General features: G+C 39.3%; 1 protein-coding gene across 4 annotated transcripts in view; it reads right to left on the bottom strand.

Moving 5' to 3' along the window:
* Positions 1–20,267, bottom strand: part of BIRC6 (baculoviral IAP repeat containing 6) — a 247,605-nt gene that overhangs the window by 206,423 nt on the left and 20,915 nt on the right. For all 4 annotated transcript variants that reach the window (XM_036262756.1, XM_036262757.1, XM_036262758.1 and 1 more), the window contains exons 2-4: positions 13,120–13,301; positions 9,075–9,212; positions 76–269 (exon numbers count right to left, since the gene is read on the bottom strand). In XM_036262756.1, coding sequence (XP_036118649.1) covers positions 76–269; positions 9,075–9,212; positions 13,120–13,301 — 514 coding nt within the window. The remainder of the gene's footprint in view (positions 1–75; positions 270–9,074; positions 9,213–13,119; positions 13,302–20,267) is intronic.

Raw genomic sequence — 20,267 nt, 5'->3', positions numbered from 1 at the left:
TTACAGCTGTTCTTGGTTATTTTAAAAACTAATCAATTCAGTCTGTGTCGTATCTCTTTATAAGTAAAGTTATACCTGTCCACAGAACGGCCTGGCCCCACTCCAAGTTCTGGACGTGCACTAGGTAAGAGGTAAGACAATCTGTCCATCACTGAGGACGCCACAGGTAAGGCAGCAACATTTTGATTTAGTTTCTTGAGTTCATTCACAATGGCACTGGCAATGGACTTTAACACATGATGAGGAAGATGAAATGTAACTGTGGCCCACTGAAAGAAAATGGGGAGTGTAAGTAAAGAAAAATGTATTCAACAGTTTTAACCAAAACCATAACCTATTCATTATAAAATAACTACTTATATCAGTCTCAAGTCCACTTACTTCACTAATTCATCAGTTAAAGCAGAAACCTGCAATTAAATAAAAAATGAAATCTCAACTAATCACCCTGAAAAAGACAGTTTAGAACCAGATGGTAGCACACCTTCTCATGTATCCCATTCACAATTAAGGATTACTAAAATCATCTATAATTTTTACTATTCCTCCAGCACATATACAATATTAAACACAAACTAGACACTCAAATATCTCCATTCATAAGAATATAGTTGTACAACTTATCACTACTGAGGTAGATGAGAAATTATTTTAGCTTAGCAGATTCTTATGCATTTACTGCAAAACTAAAAAGTATAGATCTTATAGTCACACAGACTTGGATTCCAAGCCCATCTTCACCATCAACTATGATAACTTGGTCAAATTAACTTCAACTTCCTGCTTATGTGAAATGAGGAAAAACAAATACTTATTCATATAATGTTCTTATGAGAATTCAAGTGAGGATTGGTATAGTGCTTAAAAGAGTAGGCATTCAATAAATGTTAACCACAATTATTTAATATTAAAATAATTACTTAAAAAGTTAGACTTCTGTGATGTATTATTCTCTCAGAAGCCTATAAATTTCATCTTTATATCCTGTCCCTGCTCACCTATGGTTTTTACTCTGCCTAATACACTCTAGGCAGCCTACTTAAATTACTATTTATCTATATAAACAGAAAAACCTGTATTCAAAAAAATGACTTGAATTGCTAAACAACAACAACAAAAAAGGCCATGGCCAGGTAGCTCAGTTTGTTAGAGCATCATCTCAACATGCAAGGTTGTGAGTTCAATCCCCACAACTAATGAATGCATAAATAAGTGGAACAACAAATCTCTCTCTCCCCCTCGCTCTCTCTCTTCCTCCAATTAAAAAAAAAAATTTTTTAAGAAAGAATGGCCCTGGCCAGTTTGGCTCAGCAGTTAGAGGGTTCGGTTCCCGCTAAGGGCGTGTATCGCGGTTGCAGTTTGTCCCCGGCCCTGGTTGGGTTGTGCAGGAGGCAACCACTCAATGTGTTCCTTTCACATCGATGTCTATCTGTCTCTCTCTCTCTCTCTCTCTCTCTCTCTCTTTCTCTCTCTCTCTCTCTCGTTCTCGCTCTCCCTCCCTCCCTCCCTCCCTCTCCCATTCTATCTGAGCAAAAAATGAAAAAATGTCCTAGGGTGAGGATAAAAAAAAAAAAAAAAAAGACAGAAAGAAAGAATGAAAGCCTTTGCTTATAGATAGACCTAACCTATTCATACATCCAGAGACCCTTGGTTACGAGGGAGGTTAAAACCCCTTGAGAAAGAATCATACAACAATCCCTCAACTATACATTGTCAATCATATTCCAAGTCTTCCCCAAAGGCATCTGTGGGCATTCACCGTAGTCACTGTGCACTGGGGGATAGAAAATACTGTGATATTTCAGGCATTACAAGACAGAAGCATTGAACTTCACTAGTCACTGTGTAGTGAAGGATAGAAAATGTTGTGATCTTTCAGAAATTATAAGACAGTAGCAATGAACTGACCTAAAACATCACAGCAATCTGCTAGTGAAAGTGGGGACTTATGACAGTCAAGTGATTAATAGGGTTTTGGCCCAAAGCTCTGTGTGTACTCAAACCTATCTTGTAGTTATTTCTTCAATTACCAAATGCATTATTAGAAGGAATATAGAATAGGCAACTTGAACAATTCCTACATTGTTTATTTTGTCACTAACCCTTTCTGAGAACTATTAAAACAAGAAAAGCCAAGTGAAAGCCCCTAGAACTTTCAATCCCTAAGGCCACTATGAGAGACCGGAAATATACAGGGATAATCAAACTATCTCACCTCCATTCAACTGGCCTAGACAAAAAGTAAAAGGATCTTGAATAATGAATGTGGATTGTAAACTCTAAGGTGGTGACTTGACTTGCAGCTGCTGTTCCAAATGGGGTATCTTTACAGAAGCAGATGAACAAATCACTTACTATCTGGTAGTTTTGTTGAATACTTTTTCTCCGTACTAATTTTTAAGGACGGTCAAAATGTAGCTGCTTTTATCTAGTCATTACAATAAATCTTCGTAGTCTTAGCCTGGGACTAAATCACACACTCTTTACCGTAATGTAGTTTATAGAAATCCTGATCAACCTAACATGCTGCAGATCACTTGTCTGCTACACTGGTCTACTACACTGATAACATCACACTAATTCATCCAGATAAGGAGGAAGTAGCAAGTAATGTAAATACCTTCATAAGACACATGCAAGTCAGAGAGAATCAATAATCCCCAGAAAACCTCAGGGTCCTGCAATCTCTATGAAATTTCTACAGGTCCAATGGCCTGGGCTTATCAGGATTATTTCCTCCAAGATGCAAGACAAGTTACCACAACTTGTAGAAGAAAATACTGCAAAATACCCAGCTGGTGTAGCTCAGTGGTTGAGCATTAACCCATGCACCAAGAGGTTGCTGGTTCAATTCCCGGTCAGGGCACATGCCCAGGTTGTGGGCCCGATCCTCAGTCGGGGACAAGCAGGAGGCAGCTAACTGATGTTCTCTCGTATCAATGTTTCTATCTCTCTCTCCCTCTCCCTTCCCCTCTCTCTAAAAATCAATGAAGAAAAAAAAATTTTTTTAAAGAAAATACTGAAAAAAAAAGCACAATGCTTCATGGGCTAAATTAATTGGATTTTAATCCAATATTCATCATATTTGAGTATGCTGCTCTAACTTAATTAGCAAATAATACATAAAGCATAGAACAAGAAGCTCTGCACAAGGTCCAGACTGAACGATAAGAGCTCTACCACTTACACCCTGGCCAGTTTGGCTCAGCAGTAGAGCATCAATCAGCCTGCGGACCAATTCTGGTCCGGAGCATGTACCTTGGTTGCACTTCATCCCCGGCCCTGACAGGGGTCGTGTGGGAGGCAACCAGTCAATGTTTCTCTCTCTCTCCCCTTCTTCTTCTTCTTTTTTAAATTATTTTTTTATTGATTTTCGAGAAAGAGAAAAGGAGAGGGAGAGATAGAAAGAAACACAGATGAGAGAGAAGATCAATTAGCTGCCTCCTGCATGCCCCCCACTGGGGATCTGGCCCACAACCTGACAAGGAATCGAACTGGCACCCTCTTGGTGCATGGGTCTATGCTCAGCCACTGAGACAGACTGGCCAGGCTCTCTCTCCCTTTCTCTCCCTCTCTCCTACTCTATCTGAAGATAAAGAGAAAAATATCCTCAGGTGAGGATTTTTAAAAAAAAAACTCTACCACTTATAGCTTCTGAGCATATTCAATGACACTGGAAGTATCTACGGCAAGTAAAGACACTGTAAGAAGTCCTTGGGAATCTGAATTGAAATAATCACATGGCAGAATACTATGGCAAAGCCATGTCCTCTCCTATAAATAACTGTTCTCCATTCAAGAAACAGATCCTGCCTTCTTAGTAGTCCCTAATAGAAATTAATGCCTACCCATCAGACAAATGTCTATGCAATCAGTGCTATCTATCACAAAGTAGGTGTTATCTAACACACCAAACCATAATATTGGGCATAAAATATCAAGTATCTTTCAAGTGATTTATAAGAGATCAGTCTTGAGAAAGTCCAAAAGGCAGGTTTTGGACAAGATGAATACACAAGTAACTCAGATTTCTACAATACCAACTCTTTTTTTTTTATCCTCACCCGAGGAAATTTTTCCATTTTTTGTTCAGATAGAGTGGGAGGAAGAAAGAGAGAGAGAAAGACATCGACGTGAAAGAGACACATCGAGTGGCTGCAACCCGCACAACCAACCACCGCCGGGGACAAACTGCAACCAAGGTACGCACCCTTAGCAGAAACTGAACCCGGGTCTCTCTGGACTGCAGGCAGACGCTCTAACCGCTGAGCCAAACCGGCCAGGGCTACAATACCAACTCTTATTATAATGCCTCCTTCTCATTCCACACTGAACTCCTTATGATGAAATAATTGAGAAAGAAAACCACTGGTTCTAATTTACAGATGGTTCTGCATATTATGCTGGTACCACCCCAAAATGGATGCAGCAGCATCACAACTTAATTAGGACAGAGGTAAAGGTAAATCTCAGTGGGCATAACTTCAACCAGTACATTTAGTGGTTCTCTTTCTCTGGATTGAAAGTTAGTCAGAAATAAAGATCCTCACTGACTAATTGACAGTACCTAATCTTTTGACTGGATGGTCAGGCTTTTGTGAAGATCGGGATTGGAAGACTGTTAACAAGGAAGTCAAGGGTAAAGATCTATGGCTAGATCTATCAGAATAAACACGGAGAACACAGAGTGTGGAAATATTTGGAAAATACATGAATCCTCATCAAAGAGCATCCATTCCAGAGGAAATGGACAAGTTATACACATTATATGAATGTCACTCACTCTCTCTCCATAGTCACTCCAGTGCTTTGCTCAATGGAGCTGTATACAAAATGCCACCACAAGAGATGGGGAGGGTATGTACAGGCCCAACAACATGAACATCCCCTCCCTAAGACTATACAGGCCACAGTTGTTGCTGATTGCCAATCTGCAGATACCAAAGCTGAACTACCAATATAACACCTTTTTCCGGGAGAACAGCCAGCTATCTGATTGCAAGTTAATTATATTTGTGTTTCTTCTGTCAAGGACTGGGCAGATATCTGTCTTCACTGTAATAGATATGTATTCTGGAAATGTACCTGTTTTGCCCACAATGGTTCTGCCATACCTCATCACTGCCTGTGGACTAATAGAATGGCTTATGGCCCATCATGGTTATACACACAACTCTTCGCTTCTGACCAAGAAAGCACTTCAAAGGGAAAAAATATGCAACAATAGGCTTCTACCCATAAAATTAACTGGTCTAACAGTGGTATCATCCAAAAGGAGCTGGTCTGACCAAAAAGTGTAATGTTCTACTAAAGACTCATTTTCAGTACTTATTGGGAGAGAAGCCTGAAAAGTTGGAGTTCTACCTTGCAGGAATATGATTTGAATTAATCAAAAATAGATGATATAGCCCTGGCCGGTTTGGCTCAGCGGTTAGAGCGTCAGCCTGCGGTCCAGAGAGACCTGGATTCGGTTCCCGCTAAGGGCACATGCCTTGGTTGCAGTTTGTCCCCAGCCCTGGTTGGGTCATGCAGGTGGCAGCCACTGGATATGTCCCTTTCACATCAATGTTTCTCTCTCTCTCCTTCCCACTCTATCTGAACAAAAAATGGAAATGTCCTCGGGTGAGGATAAATAAATAAATAAATAAATAAATAAATAATAGATGATACAGATTCTCCAGAGCAGGGTCAGTATTATATTTAATAACCCAGTCTCAAATTTGGCTTTAAGCTTTATGGTCTGGAAATCTTACGTCCCAAGGGAAGAAGGTTCCATCACGGTACAACAATGGTTCCACTGAGTTACATGATAACACTGCTACCCAGCATCCAGCAAGGAAAAAGAAAAAAAAAAAAGAGGTTATTCTACTGGTTGGTATGATTAACAATGAGAAACAATGGAAAATGGATTGGAATCCAAAGGATTTCTAGAATGCCTCTAAGTTCTTCTATGTCCAACAGTAAAAGTGAATGGATGATTACAACAACCTCAACACAGCACCACTAAGGATTTGGATCCTGCTAAAGATCTATGTCACTCCACCAGGTAACGACACCTGACCAGATGAGGTGCAGGCTCAAGATAAAGAGAATATGGAATCAGCAGCAGAAGAAGGAGATTATAATGTCAAGTATATCCTCTGCATCATTATAAAATTGAGTGATATAGCAGCTATGCATATTTTCTTATTACATATTACATAACTGATGAATGGATAAAAGGATGAATGATTTAGATAGATACACAAAGATATAAACATATATATAGACTTATTATTTTATGCAAGAATTTTTAGTTATAGCTAATTTAGTCTTTAGGTAGCAGAGTTCTGTTACCTAAACAGTTGAGACTATAACTAAATTTTGGGAGTAGTTAATATTATCTAGGGATGAATGAAATATCTGTTGGAAGTTTGTTTCTCTCCTTTCTGAGAATGGAGAGCGAGCCTTCTTTTGCAAAAAGGAACAGTGCCTTTTGTTAAGTTAAAGCATTTTTTTTTTTTTTTGTATACAAGTTCAAATACAGTCCTGGTCGGTTTGGTTCAGCATTTAGAGCATCGGCCTGCGGTCCCGAGAGACCCGGGTTCGGTTCCCTCTAAGGGCATGTACCTCAGTTGCAGTTTGCCCCTGGCCCTGCTTGGGTCGTGCGGGTGGCAGCCACTCGATGTGTCCCTTTCACATCAATGTTTCTCTCTCTCCCTCCCACTCTATCTGAACAAAAAAATAGAAAAATGTCCTCAGGTAAGGATTAAAATAAAAAAAAGTTCAAATACAGTCCTGGCCGGTTTGCCTCAGCACTTAGAGCGTCGGCCCGAAAACTAGAGAGACCGGGTTCGGTTCCCACTAAGGGCACGTACCTCAAATGCAGTTTGTCCCTGGCCCTGGTTAGGGTCATGTGGGTGGCAGCCAGTCACTGTGTCTCTCTCACATCAATGTTTCTTTCTCTCTCTTCCTCCCTCTCTCTCCCTTCTGCACTATCTGAAGATAAATGCAAAAATGAACTCGGGTAAGGATAAAAAATAAATAGATAAAATATAAAAAGTTCAAATACATATAATAATGTGTATGGCGATGCTGAGTAAGCAAAGGGGAGGACTGTGCACATTATTAAACTATTGTCTCTAAGCACCAAACCCACCCTTTAGTTCTCTTCTCTGTCATGTTGAGGCTGGGACTCTATAAACCATATTCTTCTCTGCCAACAAGTTTTCTGGTTGATGGGTTCTGATAAAAGGTACACAGGATGGAAACTGGAACGCATAATAAGGAGAAAAAAAACTCATTCCTTGCTATTACGTGTTATTGCTGTCAGGATTGTTTCAACAAAAGACATGGGACAGCAGTTGATTGTTCCAGCCATTTTTTGGCTTATTTTCTTAGTGTTCCCAGAACTAGTCCCACAGAGCTCCCTCAGAGGTACTAACATCAGCCAAGGAACACCTCTCAGTTCTCCAAGCTCCAAGCTCCACAGTTACCAGCTGGGCAGTACCTCCTCTTCAGAATTGTAGGTCCCAGAGCCACAGGGCCCTTTCTTTAAGTTTGCTGGGTCTGGTAAACCTAAGCTTATTCCTCCAGCCCTGGGTGAGAGCTGCATCATCCATGTGTCACCTCAGCATTTCTTTTTCACTTTTTCAGTTCTCAAACACATGTTAAATCAATTTGTTACAATAAATTCTCTATTGGAATGCACAGTATAGTTTCTGTTTTACTAAATAAAATGACCTATCAATGGAATAAGGGTTAATAAAGTCATCATAAATCTATAGAATAAAATTCAATATAAACAGAAAAAATGCAGATAATCTATCAGGATTTATATGAAAAAATATTAAAGATATTCTTAAGTGAAAGAAAAAAGATATATGCTACAGTTGGAAAGTTTGTGCCTCCCACTCCCAAAATTTATCTGTTAAAGTCTTAACCCCCAAAGATGGTGGTATTAGCAGGTGGGGTCTTTGATTCCTCATGAATGGGATTAGTTTCCTTACAAAAAAGGAGTCAGAGAGATCCCTTGCCCTTTCCACCATGTGAGGACACAGTGAGAAGGTACCAGTTCTGAACCAGGGAGAACACTTTACCCGAAGGGAACCATGCTGACTTCTTCATCCTGGGCTTCCCTGTCTCCACAATTGTGAGGAATACATTTGTTACTTATAAGATACCCAGGCAGTGGTATTCTGTTATAGCGGCCAAAACAGACTAAGACAGTATATCAGAGTATTTTTGTATAATTACAACTGTACTTGAGAAAACAAATTTAAAAACGCAAAACTTATTTTTAGGAAAATGGCTTTTACCTTCTATGTTTCTATTCCTTTGGTATAGAAAAGAAAAATGGAGAAGACATTAAAGAAATATACCCAAGGACTTAATTCAAAGCACCATCTCCCAGAGACATCCTAGTCACACCAAAAAAAAAATTTTTGTTTTTTCTGCCGTGGCTGGTTTGGCTCATCGGCTCGCGGTCCAGAGAGACACAGATTCGGTTCCTGCTAAGGGCACGTACCTCGGTTGCAGTTTGTCCCCGGCCCCAGTTGGGGTTGTGTGGGTGGCGATCACTTGATGTGTCTCTCTCACATCGATGTTTCTCTCTCTCTCTCTTCCTCCCTCTCTCCCTCTCGCTCTATGAATGCAAAAAGTGTCCTCAGGTGAGGATTAAAAAAAAAAAAATTTTTTTTTTAAATTTCAAAAAAAAGCTCAAGATGGTCCCATTTCATAAGATATATTCCATTTCTCAATGAAGCACATAACCTGACAAGAAGATCTCTCTCATCAGCCTCTCAACCAATATAGGCTTATCAAGCACAGAAGCCTTAGGAACAACATAAGCAAAATAGTTTACACAAACCGAAGTCAAACTTCAGTGAAAACAGTTTCAACTTTGAGATGACTTATAAGCACATTTTTAAAAGGAGAGAAAAATCTAGAATTGGAATATTTCCAAAGCAGGTGGGGGTAGAGGGAAGGCAGAAAAGTGAAAGTATCAAAAACCCAAAAAACAGAAAAAGTGAAAAGTATGGAGGTTGTTTTTCTATTATAAACCCAAACAAAGTAATTTTTAAAAATTTTCTTACCTTAGCAACTTTGTGGTTTGCTGCAGTCTCATGAGATGTATTTTTTAAACCATCTTTAAGCTGTGTGATGAACAAATCATAACCCTCCGTACTAGAAATATCTACCTTTTCTAAACATGCTGATAAAAGCTGTTGCGCCTAAATAAAAAAGATAATCACAGAAAATTACACAAAATATGTTAAATTCAGATCCTCATTCAAATATTTTAATATGTAATGATTCTAAAAGTTACTATACTAAAGCTTGCCTACTTTTACTTTTCTTAACAAATTTAATCAAATAACTATTTGAAGGGCAACTATAAAACTAAATGACATACAGCCCTGGCCAGTTTGGCTCAGCGGTTAGAGCATCCAACTGCGGTCCAGAGAGACCGGGGTTCGGTTCCCGCTAGGGGCATGTACCTCGGTTGCAGTTTGTCCCCGGCCCTGGTTGGTCGTGTGGGTGGCAGCCACTCGATGTGTCCCTTTCACATCGATGTTTCCCTCTCTCTCTTCCTCTCTCTCCCTCCCACTCTATCTGTGCAAAAAATGGAAAAATGTTCTCGGGTGAGGATTAAAAAAAAAACTAAATGACATACAGCAGTGTATTCAGTGTATTACCACACAGTAAAGTTTCAATACACAGAAGCTATTATAAATCAAAACAAGAATAAACACAAAACAAAACTTCAGAAGCTGAAACCATGAACAAAAATAATGGAGGGAAAATTTTAAAGACATAAATGTACAGTTCTTCAATGAACTTTAAATACACAAAACTATGCAAAACCATAAAACATTCAGTCCTGACCAGATTGGCTCAGAGGTCAAAGTGTCAGCCCGCAGACCAATGAGTCACAGGTTCAATTCCGGTCAAGGGCGTGTACCTCCGTTGCGGTTCATCCCTGCCCTGGTCGGGTCCTGCGAGAGGCAATCAGTCGATGTGGCTCTATCACATCGATGTTTCTCTCTGTCTCTCTCCCCCTCCTTCCCACTCTATCTGATGATAAACAGAAAAGTATCCTCAGGTGAGGATTAAAAAATAAAATAAAAAAAGAGAAGACATTCACTAAGTCAGCAGGTAATATATTTTAAAAAGCCCTTTGCATTGTTACCCATATATTCAATATGAACTACCTTAACAAAAACATATGGTTGATATATGGAAAAGAATACATCTGCACTGATCCAACTAAACGTAGGACACCATACTTCAGGCAAGAGAGTGACAAACTAATATGGTGCAGTAAGGGATGCCTGGGCCTGGCCAGTGTGGCTCAGTGGTTGAGTGTCAACCCATGCCCAGGTTGTGGACCGGATCCCCAGTAGAGGGCGTGCAGGAGACAGCCAATTGGTGTTCTCTCTCATTGATGCTTTTCTCTCTCTCTCTCTCTCCCTTCTCTCTTCCTCTCTCTCTAAAATCAGTAAAGACAATAAATTGTTTTCTTAAATGCCTGGGATGTTGGAAGGTCTACAGACAATATATTATGTCAACAACAGAGATATAATTATTTAGGTAAAAACAGAGAAATCTAGCAATTAAAGTTAAGAGCCAGCAAGGTAAGGTAGGTGGTAGTAAACAGCAAAATACCTAGCATTTCAGTCAGTGTAGTAGGAAAAGTACTGACTTGGGGGTCTATTTCATATAAATGTTCAAATATTTTATTGTGATTCTGTAGGTTTTTAAAAAAAAAAACTTGAACAGTATAACACCTTTCAGTGCAAATATAATGTAAATCCTTTATTAAGATACCAGCTTTATTAAGTTATCACTTGATCTAAAATTCCTTAAATTACAAGAGGAAAAAAATGTTCAAAACATGTACAATTAATTAATTCTCTGTTCAAAGACTTTAGACATGCTTCCAGAACCAGATATTCTAATGACAAAAAGTTGGTTACTCTGTTTTCAGAACTCTAACTTTTAGCCACATGATTTCAATATTAACATAATAGAAGACTGTGCTATGACACTAAGTGTGAAATCTAAGTGGATATATGTTATCTTTTTTTAAAATACTTTCTAGAGCAGTCGTTCTCAACCTTCCTAATGCTGCAACCCTTTAATACAGTTCCTCATGTTGTGGTGATGCCAATCATAAAATTATTTTCGTTGCTACTTCATAACTGTAATTTTGCTACTGTTACGAATCGCCATCAGAAATATGTATTTTCCGATGGTCTTAGGCAGCCCCTGTGAAAGGGTCATTCAACCCCCAAAGGGGTTGCGACCCACAGGTTGAGAACTGCTGTTCTTGAGAGAATAAAAACACCTAACTGCATATTAACACTTTTCAAGTCCTAAATAGAAAACATACTATACTGACTTTATCAACTAACCATATCAATCTCCAAATGCAAAACAATAATCAATAGCTTGGTATGAAGACAGAAATAATATCTCACTTTTTTAGGGAGCACATCATTATCATCTTTTTTTTAATCCTCACCCAAGGATATTTTTCTATTTATCTTCAAATAGAGTGGGAGGGAAGGAGAGAGCGAGACAAAACATCGATGTGAGAAGGACATATCGACTGGTTGCCTCCCGCACGATTCTGACCAAGGCCAGGGACGAGTCGCAGCCAAGGTATATGCCCTTGACAGAAATCAAACCCATGACTCATTGGTCCACAGGCTGACACTCTAACTGTTGAACCAAACCAGACAGGGCCATTATAATCTTTTATATTCTATTTACGATTAATTATATTCCAAAGATTTTTTTAAATGTATTTTCAGCCCTGGACAGTTTTGCTCAGCAGTTAAAGTGTTGGCCCGCAGACCAGAGAGTTCCGGGTTCAGTTCCTGCTAAGGGCACACGCCTAGATTGCAGTTTGTCCTCGGCCCCAGTTGGAGTCATATGGGTGGCAACCAGTCGATGTGTCTCTCTCACATCGATGTTTCCCTCTCTCTTCCTCCCTGTCTCCCTGCTGCTCTACCTGAAAATAAATGCAAAAAAAAAAAAAAAATGTCCTCAGGTGAGGATTAAAAAAAAAGAAAAAAAATGTATTTTCAAATTACATGATATGAACATCAAAGCACACACAAAAATTTCAGTTGGATACACTTACAAATTAAGTAACTGATATGTAACTGCAGGAAAATGCAAATAGCTGAAATTTTTTAATGGGAATGTTAAGCAATATGATATATATCCACTAATATTTATTCTTCCCCTTTATTAATACTTTAAAAAATATAAACTACATCTTTCCCAATCTTCTCAGCCTGATTGTGGTCATGTGACTAGATTCTGGCCAATGGGGTAAATATGAAACGGGCATATATAAAAGAGTGAGTGAAAAAGAACAAGAAGGAATGAATGAGAAAGGGACAGAGAGGGCCTGGCTACTGTAGCTCAGTAGATTGAGCATTGTCCCATGGACTGAGAGGTCCTGGTTCGATTCCTGATCATGGCACATGCCCTGGTTGCGGGCTTGATCCCTAGTGGGTGGCATGCAGGAGGTATCCAATCAGTGTATCTCTCTCACATCGATGTTTTTATCTCTCTCTCCCTTCTTCTCTCTCTAAAATCAGTAAAAACATATTTAATAAAATAAAATAAAAAGAGACAGAAAGGGAAGAAGGTGAGACACACAGGGAAGACAGGAGAAAGAAAAGGGAAGATGGGAAGGTCACGTCACACTGTGCTCCCCTGGCCTTTGCCCTCTCTGTCCCTATGCTTGTGAAATAATGGACTTGGAGCAGTTGTCTCAGACTTATAAGATGGAAGCTAAGTGCTGAAGTAAGCAAACTTGCCCCTACATTTAGCCTTGCACTGTTACTGGAAAAAAACTATCCTGTTTAAGCCATTGTATTTTGGGGTCTCGGTTACAATGGTTTAACCTGTAGAGTTCACACTTAAATACCACTTCAACAAGCATCAATTAATTAGGCACAGGAAAGACAAGTGTTTAAATAAAGTTGTGATCTGTAAGTTAATTTTTTATTTTTAAAGGACATATATATATAACCTCAAAGGACAACTTAATTTCATTTAACAGCTATTAGGTCTAAGTTCGTTAAGTAGAAGAGTACATTGATACTTATTTCTACTTACCTCTGTAACAGGTAATTCAAGCTGAACCACATCATCCTGCTTTGAAACTGGAGTTTGCAGAGCAGTGTCTAACAACAAGATTCCATTAAGATCCTTCCTACACCCTACTGCATAGTCATCCACAAATATAACTTTATCCACGGCAGAAATATACTGACATTTCACCTGTCCACCTGGTTTTGCTGTTAAAAAAACAAAAATTCAACACTTAATATTTTAAGACTAGTAGTGCATTCAAGGTAAATGTTTACATGGCCACTAAATACAATTTATAATCCTGGTCTGGAAAAAATATAAACAACAACTGATTAGACTGAAATACATACTGTAGGTCAGATAAAAGTATCAATGTGAAATTATCAACCTGACAACTACATTGCTATTATAAGACAGATTATCAAATGTTCTTAGAAATAAACAGAAATAGTAAGGGGTAGACGGGTATGATATATCCCACTTACACTCAACAGAACAAAAGTAATAGATATGTATACAGTCGTCCCTCGCCACTTCATGTTTCAACTTCCGTGGTTTCGTTCTATCGCATTTTCAAGTATAGTATTTGAAAAAACTGCGATAGAGTGAAGCCACAAAAGTCGAAGCGCGAAGTGGTGAGGGACGATTGCATATAAATAATCCTACTTCACAGAAATTCATTTATCGTGGTAGAGTCTAGAACTGATTAACCGCGATAAACAAGGGCCAACTGTATGTGGAAGAATGACAAGAAAATGTGATAAAGTATTTAAAATGAAAATTAGTAGAAGTGGGTAAAGGAAGTTCTTTGTACTACACTAATTCAAAATTAAATTGGAACAAAATTTTAAAATATTCAATATGTTTTAGTCACATTTAGCAAAACTCATTAAGCATAAAGTCAGCATGGATAGTTTCTAGGTAACTGCCTCAAAAGTTTTTGAAGGCTCTTATATCTGAGATAAAATTATGCAAAATGTTTACAACCTAAGTTAAGAGAACTAATAAAACCTAGGTTCAACTACCACTGAAAAACAGGCAACACTGAAGATCAATGTTCACTGAAGTTTCTGCTGAGTCACTATCAGAATACAAATGGAAAAGCCGTCCGGTCGGTGTGGCTCAGTGACTGAGCATCGATCCATGCACCAAGAGGTCGCAGGTTCGATTTCCAGTCAGGACACATGCCCAGGTTTTAGGCCTAATCCTCAATAGGGGCATACAGGAAGCGGCCAATCAATATTCTCTCTCATCAATGTTTCTATCTCTCCCTCTCACTTCCTCTCCCTCTAAAATCAATAAATGAAACAAAAAGGAAAAGCCAGTGAATATACTAAGCATAAAATTTCTCAGAATAAGTCAGAGAAGAATTTTAAGAAGTCTTACAAAAAAGACAGGAACAGTCAGAAGCTTTAAATATAACACCAAAAAATGTTTGGAGCCCTGGCCAGTTTGGCTCAGCGGTTACAGCGTCGGCCTGCGGTACAGAGAGACCTGGGTTCGGTTCCCGCTAAGGGCACGTACTTCGGTTGCAGTTTGTCCCCGGCCCTGGTTGGTCGTGCGGGTGGCAGCCACTCGATGTGTCCCTTCACGTCGATGTTTCTCTCTCTCTCCCCTTCCTCTCTCTCCCTCCCACTCTATCTGTACAAAAAATGGAAAAATATCCTCGGGTGAGGATAAAAAAAAAAAAAAAAAAAAATGTTTGGAGAAGATAACATCAGATTCTACATTTAAATTTATAGGAGGTGGCCCTGGCTGGTTTGGCTCAGTGGTAGAGCGTCGGCCCACAGACCAATAAGTTGTGGGTTCGATTCCGGCAAGAGCATGTACCTTGGTTGCGGTTCCTCCAAAGCCCTGGTTCAGGTCGTGCAGAAGGCAACCAGTCAATGTTTCTCTCTCTGTCCCATTTTCTCCCTCCTTCTCCCTCCCACTCTGTCTGAAGATAAATAGAAACATATCCTCGGGTGAGGATTAAAAATAATAATAAATTTATAGTAGGGGTATAAGAAGATTAATGTTAAGTGTTTCTGCCACAAATACAGAGACTGTAAAAAGACTTTAAAGAAGAATCAACTGTGAAATTTTATTGCATTAAAAAAACTTCTCGCCCTGGCCAGTTTGGCTCGGTGGTTAGAGCGTCGGCCTACAGTCGAGAGAGACCCAGGTTCAGTTCCCGCTAAGGGTATGTACCTCGGTTTCACATTGTCCCTGGCCCTGGGTTGAGTGGGTGGCAGCCACTCAATGTGTCCCTTACACATCAATGTCTCTCTCTCTCTCCCTCCCAGTCTATCTGAACAAAAAATGAAAAAATGTCCTTGGGTGAGGATTAAAAAAAAACTTCTCTGTTGGCAAGCAATCCTGCTAATAGTATAAGTCATGCTGAACTTCTAAATTCCTTCTAGTATAGAAGATTCCTGTTATTAGTACTGCTATTGCCTCATAATACAAAAGCAGAAAACTGAAAATAAAATAAACTTTCAATGTCTAGGACAACTATAAGCATGTTATAATCAATGTATATTAGTGTTGGTTTTCTTAATTCCAGATTATTATAGATCCCTTGGGATCTAACAATCAGTTTGAGGGTATTACAAAAGTTCTAGGAACAAATTCATTACCTATATGAAAAAGAAAAAATTCATAGAATTTCTACAGTTCAATCCCAGATCTGGAGATTTGCAATGTATGTTAGTACATAAGAAAAACAATCTCTGTAATACAATAAAACAGGAATGCATACCCAGCACTTCTAATCTCTAGATAAAAACACACAAAAAAATAATACAAATTATAGACACTCAAAATAAAATTGTATAAACTTATAAAGATAGTTTCAAAACTAATTAACTATAATTGTTTAAAAATAGACATCATTTTTAGAGCAGTTTTAGGTTCATAGCAAAATTGAGTGGAAGGCACAGAGGTTTTCTCATATGTGCTTGTGTACCCCCTCACACTTAACTGTAATTTAAAAACAACAACAACAACAACAACAGGCCCTGGATGGTTAGCTCAGTTGGTTAGAGCATCATCCTGACACGTCAAAGTTGTGGGTTCAATCTCCAGTCAGGGCACCTACAAGAAGCAACCAATGAAAACATAAATAAGTGGAACAACAAATCCATGTTTCTATCTCCCTTCCTCTCTCTAAAATCAATCAATAAAAAATAAAAAAAACTGCTCTGGCCAATTTGGCTCAGCAGTTAGAGCATCGGCCTGCAGACCAGAGACCCCCGGGTTCAGATTCCGCTAAGGGCACATACCTCGGTTGCAGCTTGTCCCTAGCCATGGTCGGGGTTGTGTGGGTGGCAACCATTTGATGTGTCTCTTTCACATCGATGTTTCTCTCTCTCTCTTCCTCCCTCTCTCCCTCCTACTCTATCTAGATGCAAAAATGTCCTCAGGTGAGGATAAAAAAATAATTATAATAAATTAAAATTTCAAAAAAAAAAAAAACTGCCCTGGCCAATTTGGCTCAGCAGTTAAAGCATTGGCCCTCGGACCAAAGAGTCACTGGTTCAATTCCAGTCAAGGGCACTCCGTTTCACTTAGTCCCCGGCCCTGGTCAGGGTCATGCAGGAGGCAACCAATCAATGTGTCTCTCTCATGTCAATATTTCTTTCTTTCTCTCCCTCTCTCTCTCTCCCACTCTATCTGAAGATAAATGGAAGAAATATATATAAAAAATAAAGAAATAAAAATAAAAAACTACAGCCCTGGCCGGTTTGGCTCAGTGGTTAGAATGTCGGCCTGCGGTCCAGAGAGATCCGGATTTGGTTCCCGCTAAGGGCACGTACCTCAGTTGCAGTTTGTCTCAGGCCCTGGTTGGGTTGTGTGGGTGGCAGCCACTCGATGTGTCCCTTGCACGTCGATGTTTCTCTCTCTCTCTCTCTCTCTCCCCCTCCCACTCTATCTGAACAAAAAATGGAAAAATGTCCTTGAGTGAGAATAAAAAATTTTTTTAAATTAAAAAACAAAACAAAACTACAAAGTCTACTTTATTGTTGTTAGGATGTGTAATTAGGTAATAAACCATAAAAATCATAACTTTGGCCCTGGCCAGTTTGTCTCAATAGTTAGAGCATCAGCCCATGGACCAATGAGCACTGGCCCTCATACCAAAGAGTCACTGGTCCAATTCCAGTCAAGGGCATGTTCCTCAGTTGCGGTTTGTACGTGGCCCTGGTCTGGGTTGTGCCAGAGACAACCAGTTGATGTGACCCTCTCACAGTGACGTTTCTCTCTTTCTCCTTCCTACTCTATCTGAAGATAAACAGAAAAATATCCTCGGATGAGGATTTTTTTTCTTAAATCATACTTTTGTTAAAACTTTCCCAGATATATGTAAAATATGACAATCTACACCAAAGTTTTCAACTAGATTTCCATGCAACCCCAGGATTCCAAATAATGTCAACTGAGACTCCTTAAGAGATAATAACTGTAAAATAAAGTCAACACTGTTTCCTGAATATTTCTTACACTATGCAATATTAGCATTCAAAGTAATGAACCAAGCAGTCTTGTTGGCAATTTATTCACAGGTTTCTCAGGCCCATTCATACAGCAGCATGCAATAAGACCATGATCATTCAGATGAGTCCATTCTCTGTTTTTGACCTGAGTTAAGGAAGGCCATTTGTAAACGGTAAATGCTGTACTGCACAGGGGGAAAGACAATAAGTAGGCTGATTTCAGCCCTACTCCAAGACTCTTCCTTGCTTGTAAGACCAATTACATCTTAACTAATTATATCTGCAATGACCATATTTCCAAATAGGGTCACATTCTGAGGTTCCCTATAGAAATAAATTTTGAGGGAAGATTCTTCAACACAATACCAACCTTTTCTCTGAATCTTAGCCTGAGAAATAAGAGAGCTTTGTTAACGTAGCCTGATAGTACACTCAAGATTAAATTTTAGTGGTCTCGCCCTGGCCGGTTTGGCTCAGCGGTTAGAGCGTCCGCCTGCGGTCCGGAGAGACCCGGGTTCGGTTCCCGCTAAGGGCATGTACCTCGGTTGCAGTTTGTCCCCGGCCCTGGTTGGTCGTGCGGGTGGCAGCCACTCGATGTGTCCCTTTCACATCGATGTTTCCTTCTTTCTCTCTTCCTCTCTCTCCCTCCCACTCTGTCTGTGCAAAAAATGGAAAAGTGTCCTCGAATGAGGATAAAAATGAATAAATAAATAAATAAATAAATGTTAGTGGTCTGTCCATAGGGAAGTTCTAAATTCCTGTGAAGGGAAAATATCCTGCAATGAACAAAGAATATTTTGTGGAACTTTTCACCTTCTTACATGTTTGAGCAAAATTTTTCTCATTTAACAAGCAACAGCCCAAGGACAGAAATTCTCCTATTTCAGGTAAAAATGAAATCCATGTGTGCTTAAGTCTGACCCACAACTGACTATTTTAAAGCAAAAAACAGCCCTGGACAGTTTGGCTCAGCGGTAGAGCGTCAGCCTGCAGTCCAGAGAGACCCGGGTTTGGTTCCCGCTAAGGGCATGTACCTCGGTTGTAGTTTGTCCCGGCCCTGGTTGGGTCCGTGTGGGTGGCAACCACTCAATGTGTCCCTTTCACGTCGATGTCTCTCTCTCTCTCTCTCCCTCGCCACTCTATCTGAACAAAAAATGAAAAAATGTCCTCGGGTGAGGTGAAAAAAACAAAGCAAAAAACAATCATAGGTTTCACAATCAGAGGTAAATGTCAATGTTTTTTTAGTTTATAAGATAACAACTTTAAGCACATAAAGGTCCATAAAAAGGATGGAGAAACCTATATTACAGTCTGATTGTGTCATTCAATAAGAAAATGTCTATTCATTCTCTTATACAATATGGTATCTTACGTTATACTTTTCTCCAGACCATAGGCCGACGCTCTAACCGCTCAGCCAAACCGGCCAGGGCTACTTTTCTTACTATTGCCTTGGTTCATAGTTTTAATAGCATTACTACTCAACAGTGAATAAATTTTAATGTTACAAATAACATTAGTAAACAACTTGTAACCTATATTTAAATTAAAACTCCCATGACTATCTTTTGAAGAAGCAAATCCTATTTGGCATAAACCAGTTATTTAACAGAAACTCAACAGAATAAAAAAAGACATCAAGCCCAGCCAGTGTGGCTCCATGGTTGAGCATCAACCCATGCACCAAGAGGTTGCCGGTTCAATTCCCAGCAGGGCATATGCCCAGGTTGTGGGCCAGGTCCCCAGTTGGGGACATGCAGGAGGTGACCAATAAATGTCCTCTCTCATCAATGTTTCTATCTCTCTCTCCCTCTCCCTTTCTCTTTCTAAAATCAGTAAAGAAAAAAAAATTGTTTTAAAGACATCAAAATCCTTTTTTAAAAAGTCAGAAATGAAGAATGCAATAACTGAAATAAAAAATACATTACAGCTCTGGCCAGTTTGGGTCAGTGGTTAGAGCATCAGCCCACAGACAGATGAGTCAAGAGTTCAATTCCTGGTCAAGGACAGGCACGTACCTCAGTTGTGGTTTGTCCCTGGCCCAGGTCAGGTCGTGTGGGAGACAACCAGTCGGGAGGCTCTATCATATTGATATTTCTTTCTGTCTCTCTCTCCCACTCTGCCTAATGATAAAATAGAAAAATATCCTCAGGTGAGAAATAAAAAAAAAAAAAAAAGAAGAAGAATACATTACAGAGAATTAACAGTAGAGTACATGAAACAAAGGATCGTATCAGCGACTTGGAAGATAAGGAAGCAGAAAACACCTAATCAGAAGAGCAAAAAGAAAACAGAATAAAAAATTAAAAAAAAAAAAACTAGGATAATTTTAAGAGTTTCTAGGACAACTGAAGTGTACCAACATTCACATCATAGGGATGCTGAAAGGAGGAGAGAGAGAGCAAAAATTTGAAAACCTATTTGAAAAAAGAATGACTGAAAACTTCCCTAATCTGGCAAAGGAAATAAACATACAAATCCAGGAAGCACAAAGAGTCCCAAAGAACATGAATCCAAAGAGGCCCACATAAGACACATCATAATTAAATGCCAAAGGTTAAAGTAAGACAAAGAGAAAATCTTAAAAGCAGCAAGAGAAAAGTAATTAGTTATCTACAAGACAGCTCCCATAAGACTGCCAGCTTGATTTCTCAACAGAAATTTTGCATGCCAGAAGGGATTGGCAAGAAATGTTCC

Source organism: Molossus molossus, unplaced genomic scaffold (genome assembly GCF_014108415.1).
Source record: "Molossus molossus isolate mMolMol1 unplaced genomic scaffold, mMolMol1.p scaffold_m16_p_15, whole genome shotgun sequence".
NCBI classification, from domain to species: Eukaryota; Metazoa; Chordata; class Mammalia; order Chiroptera; family Molossidae; genus Molossus; species Molossus molossus.
Note: the sequence above shows the minus strand (reverse complement) of the source record. Positions and strands in the feature narration are given on the sequence as shown.